Source organism: Ctenocephalides felis, unplaced genomic scaffold (assembly GCF_003426905.1).
Source record: "Ctenocephalides felis isolate EL2017-DRISC unplaced genomic scaffold, ASM342690v1 CF-g0.4_SCAFFOLD_01705, whole genome shotgun sequence".
Taxonomy (NCBI): domain Eukaryota; kingdom Metazoa; phylum Arthropoda; class Insecta; order Siphonaptera; family Pulicidae; genus Ctenocephalides; species Ctenocephalides felis.
Window position 1 is genome coordinate 15,347 of NW_020537859.1, and position 12,444 is coordinate 27,790.

At 29.4% G+C, this 12,444-nt stretch overlaps 1 protein-coding gene across 1 annotated transcript; it reads left to right on the forward strand.

Moving 5' to 3' along the window:
- Positions 1-5,362: 5,362 nt before the first annotated feature.
- LOC113374317 (probable cytochrome P450 304a1) lies at positions 5,363-12,081 on the forward strand. The gene is given in 6 exon segments (XM_026614431.1): positions 5,363-5,450; positions 5,453-5,477; positions 5,542-5,628; positions 5,630-5,682; positions 5,929-6,106; positions 11,913-12,081. Coding segments are annotated over 6 exon segments (600 nt in total).
- Positions 12,082-12,444: the final 363 nt, after the last annotated feature.

Here is a 12,444-nt window from a genome sequence, read left to right on the forward strand (position 1 = left end):
CAAATTTTTTCTATAATTTTTTTGATTGTATCTTGTTTAAAAAAGACTTGATGTCGTTTTAAGTGTATTAACTCATATCTATATTTTATTTTTTTATCAACTTTAAAGCTAGAAATTGTTGACGTCAGAATTTAACGTACATTTTTAATGTGTCACAATTTTGAATTTAAAATATGTTAATATATTTTGTTAATCTATTTTTATGCATTTTGCACATTATTTATATTAACTCAATGAATGAGAAGTGTTTGCATGAAAATCCGATTGCCTAATTTTATGTTTTCTCATCTTTTCAAGTTCTTCTGATTGGAATGAGACCAAATTGGAAAAAGTATGTGTGTGTATGTGAGCTGATTTTTGACTTTTTGTCTACGTTCCCTGCGAAACGGCTGAACCGATTTGATCCTTTCAAAAATTTGATCCATTTGATGTTACTCGAACTTAAGTTTTGTGCAATTGGCCGAGCCGTTTCTTTAATTTACTGTTTAATTAGCGTAAAAGTGTAATTTTTTCTTGCCTGCATTTTAGCCCACAATTTTATCGATTTTAAAAATTCATAAACTGTTCAAGAGATATTGATTGGGTATTAATTGATTAGTTGATTATTTTTTGGGAAAGATTGCCTGGGCCATTTCTTAGTAATTAAATGTTGTAAAAAAAAATTATTGACAATCTTTATGAAACTTTGTATAACGATAGATTTTGTAATCTGTAAAGACATACTTGAATTATAAAATTTCATTAAAGTATAGAATTTCGCCGTGAACTTAAACGATGTAATAGATAAGCTAGTTGGAATCTATGCCAAACATCTATATACATCTATTCTGTAATGTTTTGTAGGTAGCTACTGATTATAGTTGAGATTCATAAATTATAAATAAAATACATTATACAACACGAAATAGATAAAATGAAATGAGTTTATCAATTTAGTTTATAATTTATATAATAACAGATATTATAAGTATGTTTAAAAAATATCAATTAGTTTATCGCATTCATTATTTTTTAGTAAAAGTGATTTTTTTTTTGCGAATTAACAGTTGAGCATTACTAAATAGCTGAATCTCAATCCGGAAGCAACTTGCCTTAAGACAAAATGCTACTTACTACTTCTTATTTTTTATTTTATCAATATTTCAATATATTTAATATCACAAGATTCACAAAGATTTAATTTCAAATATAACTTTGTTTGAGATCTAAAAAATTTTTGTAGAGTTCGAATAAGAATCCACAAAGTAATAAAAAACAAAAAAAGTTTTTTAATAAACTATTTCTTTCTTTATTTATTTATTTACTGTCGACGTTTCGGAACTAGGTACGTTCCATCTGTCAAGAAACATATATATAATATATATATATATATATATATATATATATATATATATATATATATATATATTGAAGGTGTTTAAATTTGATGTTGAAATGTATGATTAATTTCTTAGAGGGCGTAACATCAAGTAAAAAATATAAATAAAGTAAAGATTTTTAAAAAATCTTTATTTATCCAATCGGATCGACGTTAAATTCTACGCCATCGTCAGTGGTTTTGAAATTCTTAAATTATTACTTACACATATTAACAACAACTTGTAAATAATTAATAATTGGAACAAGCACCAAATGTCAGGAATTTCTTTTTTATAAAAAATTTTTACCGAAACTTATATTCTTGGACAAGCTTTGGATGCGCGGGTGCTTACGTGTAATAATTACGTATAACTTGTTCTGTTTCCATGCGATTAACAGTTTCGGGTGATTGGTGATTAATGTTTTTATGTTTAATAATTTAATGGTTTTGCGCGTATACACTATTGGTTTTTGAGGTGTCGTTCAGTATTTTGTACAATTGGAATAGTTGGACTATTTTCTTCGCTGATTTGCATAATTATTTAGTAACACTGGAATTACACTGTACAATTTCACTGCACTTCTTAGGTGCCCTCCTAAGAAAGGGCTTACTTTCACTATTGTTTGGTTTGAATATGTTTTCATATTACACAGCTCACTAATTTTGTTATGATTGAATAAATATTATCTTATTTTATTGAACCAGTAAGTGATCCGAACAGTACTACTGCTCGAGGAAAACTGATTTCGGAAGGTTAAAAAAAATTAGTAGGTTTAAAAATGTAATTGTTTACATTTATATGTTTATAAATACAATAAAATATATACATAAATACACTAACGATAAGAACTATATAACTTTTCATTAATATGAAAATCATAAAGAAACTATAATTTCAATATATATCATTATTATTATATCATTATTATTATATCATTATTAATAATAAATTCAGTTTACTCCAATAAATGTAATTTGGAAAGTCTTTGGTACTTTACTTATATAAAATAATAGATATTAACTATATCTAAATAATAAAATAAAATAAATAGATTTTCTACAAAAATAAATTTCTTATATATTATAAATTTATCATAGCGTATAAACAATAAGGACGTTGTGAGAAATAATTAATTGAGATCGTTGCCAATAATAAATTGTGAACTGGTTCATACTAATAAAAAGTCGTAGCGAAGAAATACCTGCTCTTTTCATTTTTTTTTTATTTTATATAGCGAAGGAAATGCATTTACGCATACCAAGACTAGGTCAATTGTCATGGTATGTCGGACTCAATACCGCCTGGGTATAATACCGACTAAAACCTCCGCTTATTTCTTGTCTCGATAAAGTTATTCGACATATCTGAATATTTTGTAAATGTGACCGAGCAGGTTATAAATTTAGGTGCAGTGTTTTTCCGCCACCGAAAATGAATTCATTTCAAAATCAGGATTAACTATGAAACTTGTACTTCTTTCTCAATAAGAGCTGTCGTTCCATAAAGAAGAGTGCTGGGTCCAATATTTACTACATACAAGAACAAATCTTGCCATATCATCTTCTATTATCAGTATTTTCGATATTCAAACAAAATTGTTTGAAATTAAAAAAAAAATGTGTCTCTCACCAAAAGCAAACGTTTTGTCAACACAAGTAGAAAATTTTTAAATCATTCAAATCGGATGCTCCGTTCACTCAAAAACGAGATTTCTATTTTTTGCACTCTTATTCCGTATCTCTAAAACGGTTGGACCTGTCTTTGTCCTAAACTAATCAGCACATCTCCATATCAATAGAAATCGAATGTTTTTTGGATCATTCAAATCGCTTGATCCGTGCGGCCGAAAACGGGATCGAAAAATTGCGGACACACAAAACACACACACACACATACATCCATTTTTTCTAAGGTATGCCAAAATATTCAGAAACCAAAACGTGAAGATATGCAAAAATTTTCAATTTCAACTTTTTATTGTGACAGAAAGTTACAGACCTAAATTGGCTAATGAGACGCAAATCAATCATGTAACTTGATAATAAGTTATTGATATATAAATCTATAATAAATCCCATCCGATATGGAGCTTTGGGATTGCGCAAGTATGTCCAATATTGTTTTAATTTATTGCCAAATCTTGATGACAGACTAAGTAAAAGAAACAAGTTGTTCCAAAAAATATTTAAAAATTTCATCAAGAATTTAAAAATTGTAATGAAAAATTTGATGCAAGTTGAATTAAATTGCCGTACACTAAATATTACATAACTAGCTGTAAGTGGAATTCTGTCTTAAGGCAATTAGGGCATCGTGCCTTAAGGCAAATTGCTGGAACTTCCCGTACCAAAAATTATTATTTTTTTAAAAAACGATTAACATTTTTGAAAAAAATTACTTCGAAAAAATAAGATTTTTGACAAACAATTAGACAAAAAATTACTTTTTTTGAAAAAAAATTTTTTTTTTAATTTTTTTTTTAAATTTTTTTTTTGAAAAAGAATGTTTTCTTTATTTTGACATATTTTGAAAGATCTAAACTTTTTTTCAAAGCAATCGTACTGCTTTAACTGTATAAAGACGAAATATCAAACCGCGTAATCGCCGCGTCGACGTCTAACGCGTAAACATTTGGTACGGAACCCATAGGAATGTAAACCAAAATTATACTTATTGTTAAAATCTTTATAAAATATCTGATAATTTGATGTGCATATGTCTAATGATCATTTTTGACGGCCAGATGGCATTTTTTTTTTACTTTTTTCATTAGATCTCCGAAACCGCTAGACCTGCCTTTATAAAAATTTGATCGGTTCTTCACCTTGTCAATACAAGTAAAATGTTTTTTAAAAACTGAGTTACCGTTTTCGGCACTTTTTGCCCCGTATCTTCGGAACGGCTGGACCTGACTTCGCCAAAAACTAATCAGCACGTCTCCTTATCAATACAAATCGAATGTTTTTTGAATTTTCAAATCGGTTGATCGGTGTTCCCGAAATCGTCGACGAAAATTTGTATCCGCACATACATACACACCGCCACCACACACCACACACACACACACACACACACACACACACAACACACCATACATCCATTTTTTCTAAGGGTATGCCAAAATATTCAGAACCTCTGAAACGTAAAGATATATAAAAATTTCATTTTCGATTTTTTTTACGATTACTATAACTTGCCCTACGGGAAGTTAAAAATGCACAACACAACAAAGAAAAAAAGTAGCAAAAGTGTATTGGCACAAGTCATAACAATTGTTAATAAAAAATATAATTATATATTATTGAATAAAAAATTTAAAAATTTTATATTAAAAATTTACATGAATTTATTGGCTGTTGACAAATTGGTAGATAGAACAATATATATAAAAATGCGATAGAAAATATGTTGTTCCAGAGTTTAACAAAAACACTTGGTCGATTCAGTATGTATTAAAAAATGTATAGGTATATTCAAAATTTAATATATGCAACAGATTAACAAGATCTGCAAAAATAGTTTGAACAGTTGAAAAAATAAATTATATAAGTTCAGTTAGCAAAATTATGTTCATTAAAGAAGTTCCACGCGTTGCCTTACAAACGTACCCGCATGTTATAATTGTACAGATGCAGTTTTGTACTATTAAAAATATTATAAGATTTCAAAAATATATATTATAAGTTGAAGTTTTTGTCACATGAAGATGATTAAAATTACATATATAGAAGTATAGAAAAATTAAATAATTTCACAAAAATGCGTATAATATTTTCACAAAAGTATATTTATGTATTTATAAAAATTTATTCAAATATTGCAAAAACGCTAAACGATATAATTGAATTATCATCACCGAAGCTATGTATGCAACTTACGCTATAATAGAAAAGGTTTATTCAAAATTTAATAAGTGCAAGTGCAAAATTAGTTTGAACAGTTGAAAAAATAATTTATATAAGTTAAAGTTAAAAAAATAATGTTAATTAATATATTTCAGCATGCCGTATACGGAGTCATGCCTGCGCGAAACTATGCGAATTGAAACCTTGGTTCCTTTAAATTTGCCGCATCGCGCCCAAACTGACACTCCTTAAATGGATACAATATACCAAAGGTAAAATTTTAAACAATTTACCGATTGAAAAAGAATTTACGAATGCTGTGCTTTTATACTTTCAGACACTATGGTCATAACCAATTTATGGAGTATACACCACGATTCCGATATATGGGGAGATCCTGAAGTATTTCGACCTGAACGATTTTGGATTCACGCGGTTTGTTAAAGAAAAAAATATCACTTTACCATTTGGAGCAGGTAGACACAAAATCCATTAAATACACGATATATAGAAATGAATCATACAAAATATCAATGCATATAACATGCATATAAACCTGATAGAAATACATTTAATAAAAGTCATAACTATGATATGAGTCATATATGAGTTTGAAAATATTAGAAGAAAAGCTTGAATTTGCTAAAAGACTAGAAGATTTAAAAATTGCTCACAAAATCAAGATTAAAATGCTGATATGTTCTCGAAAATGTTTAATTTCAGAAAACGTTTGTGTGCTGGAGAAACGTTTGCACGTCAGAATATGTTCCTGATGTTTGCATCCTTAGTTCAAAATTTCATATTTTCACCAGCACCCGGAAAAGAGAAACCGCCGCGCCGGGGAGAACTATCAGGATTCATAATTTCTCCAAAGGACGTTTGGATAAAGTACCAAGTGCGGTATAGTTAACATGCAAATATAATTCGAAATATGATATTATAAAATATCTCTTAAAATAATGGATAAATGTAATATAAAATTGTAAGCTTGAGTATTTACTCCTATAAAATACATATATAGAAATATAGAAAATTAAATATTTGTTCAAAAAATGCGAATCATATTTTCACAAAAATATATTTATGATGCATTCATAAAAATAATTCAAATATTGTAAAAGGCTAGACGAAGCTAAGCAACTATAATTATCTCCAACAAAGCTATGTATGCAACATACGCTATAAAAAATCCCATTTTAGTAATTTAATTATTAATAATAGATTCAAACAACGTTTTCCTATAAACTCACAGTTGATAAATGCGATCAGTTATTATCATGTTTATTAATATAACGAAGGAGATATTGTAAAAATAATTTCATCACGGATTTGCATCATTATTATTTTTGCATCAATATTAATTCAGTATAATTTGTAATTATATTAAAAGGTTAATAATATTTAAAAGGATAGAAGTACTGACATACATTTATTAAATCTATAACCAGATTCAGTACGATTAAAAACATAGTTAGTATCAAATGTTAAACTAATATTTCGAAAAAGAATCGAAAATAAAAAAGATTTATATATCTTTACGTTTCAAAGGTTTCTAAACATTTTGGCATACTTTAGATAAAATTGATGCATGTGTGTGTGCGTGTTTTTCATACAGGTACAAAAAAAAATATGACACCGCCATCGTTAATATTCTGCCGCTGTTCTGACAGAACAATGAACGGTGGTGTGGACATTTTTATCCACTAAAAAACAATGCCGCAATTTTGTGCTGATAAATGTTCTGCTTAAGAATATTTACCCATATCTCTGCTCCGTAAAGCTGTACAGAGTGGCTACCTCAAGCAGGACTCGTCGTTTTAGGCCATGATTCTCTTGTGGAGCGTAGTGTAGTGCGTGCCATCTTTTTCGCAGTTCTGCTATCTCTGATAAACTCCCAAAAAAAGGCCTCTGATAAACAAACTCTGCTCGAGGTCCATGAATAGCCTCCTGTCTCTTGTTTGTTTAAATTCTGATAGTTCGACGGGCATCCTCTTTCTCCCGTGGGAGTTACCACGCACGGTGCGCTATATGGATCAACCACTCATCTCTCTCGAGCAGTGTCCCCTTATCCGCTTGCGTACGTGGCCATAAATCAGATGGTGTGACCAACCCTTCTTGCCGAAAGGGGAGTTTTTGTTTTTTTACACCGCGAGAGCTATTTTATTTCGCCCTTACCCTCTGATCCGAAGATCAGCGAGCTTTTTCCGAAAAGACACACGTGGTGGCTGTTACTCTTCAGCTCCAACGCCAAATTTGGTCCGCGAGGGCTATTTTATTTCGCCCCAATCCGCCGATCTTACGACCGGTTAGGACACCCCCTATCCGCCACCTGGGGACGCGCCCGGTGGGAGTTTGGCTTCTCCCGACGGGTCAAAAATGGTCATTTATATTAAAACATTAGTATAAGTAGTAAAATCAATTTCAATACATATTGCAAAAATGCTACACAAGCTAAGCGAATACAATTACCTGCAACATATCGTATAAAAATTTACCATTTTAATATTTATTAATAATGTATTCAAAAAAACGTTAAAATGCTTATTATTGTATTAATAGAACAAACACAAAAGATAAGATACCTACTGGTAAAAATCCGAACAAAATTTAAAAATATTATGTACACATTTATATTTATTGAAATAATGTTTTTAATAAAAAATAAATGAACAAGGATCTTGAATGAATGAATGAAAAAATGAATAAAAATAACGCAAAGTTAAATAATAATAAATAATATTCTTATATAATATAAATTTACCATAGCCTATAATCAATAATGACGTTGTAAGAAACAATTAATCGAAATTGTTGCTAATAATAAATTGTGAACTGGTTCATACCAATAAAAAGTAATTGCAAAGAAAATCCTGCTCTTTTCATTTTTTTATATAGCGAAGGAAATGCATTTACGCATACCAAGACTAGGTCATTTGTCATGGTATGTCGGACTCAATACCGCCTGAGTATAACCGACTAAAACCTCCGCTTATTTCTGGTCTCTAATAAAGTTATTCGAGACAATTGAATATTCTGCAAATGTGACCGAGCAGTGTTTTTCCGCCCGCCACCAAAACTTATTCATTTCAAAATCAAGATTAACTATGAAACTTCTACTTCTTTCTCAATAAGAGCTGTCGTTCCATAAAGAAGAGTGCTGGGTCCAATATTTACTACATACAAGAACAAATCCTGCCATATGATCTTTCATTATCATTATTTCGATATTCAAGGAAAACAATTTTGAAATTAAAAAAAAGGATTGTCTCTCTCAAAAGCAAACGATTTGTCAACACAAATAGAAATTTTTTAAATCATTCAAATCGGATGCTGCATTCTCTCAAAAACTCGATTTCTATTTTTTACACTTTTTGTTCCGTATCTCCGAAACGGTTGGACCTGTCTTTGCCAGAAACTAATCAGCACATCTCCATATCAATAGAAATCGAATGTTTTTTGGATCATTCAATCGCTTGATCAGTGCAACACACAACGTGATCGAAAAATTGCACACATACATCCATTTTTTCTAAGGTATGCCAAAATGTTCAGAAACCAAATCGTGAAGATATGCAAAAGTTTTCAATTTCGATTTTTGTTTTTCGATTGTTGAACAAAAGGGTTACAGACCTAAATTGGCTTATAAAGCCCAAATCAATCATGTCACTTGATAACAAGGTATTGACATATAAATCTATAATAAAGCCCATCTGATATAGAGCTTTGGGATTGCGCCAATATGTCCAACATTGTTTTAATGCAACGCATTCAATCAAAAATTTTAAGGCAGATAGTATTAAATTTAACCACGACGACCTCAATATTCAAATCTGTATTTTATAATGATTGAAGAAGAGAAGGTGATGAAGGCCGAATTTCATCACAATTACATATTATTGATTCCAGAAAACAAATTTATTTATTTATTAATTTTATTTAAGTGAACAGAATAATATAGTAATTTAATTTCAATTGACTGATTCGACTTTTCTGAAAACGTCACATCCTTGTTATTCTATAATATCAGAAACTATGAACATAATTATTATATTACTGTTTATTTTAAAATAAGAAAAACACGCGTTTAAATTTATATATTGAAACTAAAAACATGTAATCAAAATGAACGTTATTGTTTCCTGTTTTCTTAGATTTTATGCAATTCACGAAGCAATATATGTATAAAACTTGAAAAACGTATATAAACTATGATACCAAAAAATTTAAAATAATTTTTAAAAAATGCGACATTTACTATACAAAATCTCCCATATTAAATATTAGTTAATAATGGACTCATATAGTTATTCTCATTAACAGTTATTTTTTAAAAATGCATTGGAATTTATTATCAAGTTATACAATGACCTCAAATGACTCTCTTGAAACAAACGAAGATTATGTGATCAAGAGCATTTGGATCAGAATCGGAATTATATAGACTAATTAATTATGAAATAAAATGCATAAAATATTACTATTTTTATATACATTTAGTATGAAAGACGAGAATGATTATACTTCTTAAAATGTATGAATAAGTTAGTGCAAAAAACTCGAATTTCATTTATATCGTAGATAAATTTATTATGCAGTCAGAAACTTCAATTCATTATTTATTGAAAATTAGTATATAATATTCATTAAGTATAATATAAAGATTGATTTAATAAAATTATAAGCTACACGCCAACAATTTTTATTCAAAATTCTAACATCACAATTATGGCAAGTATATAATCGGTTGCAAACATATAAAATATTCATATCCTTGCGGTTGTGATTCAGAATATTTGTTAAATTTTTTAACTTCCCGTAGGGCAAGTTATAGTAATCGCAAAAAATCGAAAATGAAATTTTTTATATATCTTTACGTTTCAAGGTTTCTGAACATTTTGGCATACCTTAGAAAAAATGGATGTATGTGTGTGGTGTGTGTGGTGTGGTGTGTTGTATGTATGTATGTGCGTGTGTGTATGTATGTGCGGATACAAATTTTCGTCGACGATTTCGGAACACGGATCAACCGATTTGAATAATTCAAAAAACATTCGATTCGTATTGATAAGGAGACGTGCTGATTAGTTTTTGGCGAAGGCAGGTCTAGCCGTTCCGAAGATACGGGGGCAAAAAGTGCCGAAAACGGTAACTCAGTTTTTAAAGAACGGAGCGTCCGATTTGAATAATTCAAAAAACATTTCACTTGTATTGACAAGATGAAGAATCGATAAATGAAGATGAAGAATCGATTTTCATGAAGGTAGGTCTAGCGGTTTCGGAGATATGGAGAAAAAAGTAAAAAAATGAGCCATTTGGCGGTCAAAATGATCATTAGACATACGCACATCAAATTATCAGACATTTTATAGAGATTTTAACAATAAGTATACATTTGTTAACATTTCTATGGGTTCCGTACCAATGCTTATGCGCTAGACAGCGACGCGGCGCTTACGCGCTTTATATTTTGTCCCTATGCAGTTAAAGCAGTACGATTGCTTTGAAAAAAAGTTCAGATCTTCTACAATATGTCAAAATAAAGAAAAAAAATTTTTTTCAAAAAAAAAAAAATTAAAAAAATGTTTTTAAAAAAAAAATTTTTTTTTTCAAAAAAGTTATTTTTTGTCCAATTTATAGTTTTCTCAAAAATCTTATTCTTTCAAAGTAATTTTTTTTCAAAAATGTTAATTGTTTTTAAAAAAATTATAATGGTTTTTAAAAAAATTATAATTTTTGGTACGGGAAGTTCCAGCAATTTGCCTTAAGGCACGATGCCTTAATTGCCTTAAGACAGAATTCCACTTACAGCTAGTTTTTCATAAAAATTAGCAGTACTATGCGTAAAAATTGAATGTAAAAATGGCTACTTTAAAAATTCATTTAAATACACGTACGTAATGTCAAAAGAGATTTCTAATAGTTGTAAAAGCACACTATAGAATATAAAAATGAAATATTTTTAGTAGTTAAATTAACTAAGTCCAATAAATAAAAAATATCGCTAACTAAATCTGTTCAAAATTCGCCTCAACAGATCTTAAAAACAAATAAAATGCGATGCAGTAAATAGCTTCTGCTTGCAGTGATCAATTGGCAATACAACTTGCAAATAATATACATTGTAATTATTTGAATTTAATAGTGAAACATAATTAAAATAAGTTTTGGGATGGCTAATCCAGTGATCGTTTTTATAGCCATTATGGTTTTTGTGTACTGGATGTACAAGTTGGCGACTGAGAGGCCTAAAAATTTCCCACCAGGTTCCATAATTATGCATATAATTTAATTAATAGTTTTATGTTTGCGCATATTAGAACTGTTTCATGTTTATAAAAATGCAAATAAAGTAAAATCAATTAATCAAAAAATATAATATGAAATTTATAACGTAGGTCTACCGAGATTGCCAATATGGGGTAGTTATTGGTTTATTTTGCTGGCGAATTATACTTTTTTGCAACTGGCTTTTACTAAAATTGCAAAATTATACAAGTCCAAAATAATTGGATTTTATGCAGGATTTCTTGGCGTAGCTGCACAAGATTATGAAACGATCAAAGAAATTCTGAATAAAAAAATTGATTTGATGGAATAATGGATGTTATATTAGCAAGAATGAGGGATCCAAAAGAAAATCTGAGAGGTAAATATGTTTTTTTTGCACAAAATACTTCTAAAGTAAAAATATTATTAATTTTTTTAGGTATTTTTTTACTGATGGTAACTTTTGGCATGAACAACGTCGCTTTGCATTACGTTACATGAGAGATTTTGGATTTGGAAGACGTTGTCCTTCATTAGAAGCAATGATCAATGAGGAGTTAAACGATTTAATTAATTTGCTCCAAAAACGGTCCAGTAGAGAAAGATGAAATGTAAGTAAGTGGAAAGTTTATTAAATTTCCAATGTATCAAAAAATAGAACAATTATTTTTTGCAGCTGGTTTGCAGAGATGGTTTAATAATGATGCCAAACATATTTTTTATGGCTTTTATAAATTCTTTCATGGCAGTGTTTCCCGTGAAAGATGGCCAAGAAGTAACATCATGAATTAATTAAGTTGGGCCGAGGAGGCTATGGTTTTTCAAAGAGCTGGAGATGATATGGGTCGGGCCCCTATCGCAGACCCCTTGGCTAAGACATATCATCCCTGAAATGTCGGGGTACAACGACCTTAAAAGAGGAAATAAAGTTATATACGAATCATTGAGGTAATAATTAACAAACTTATTAT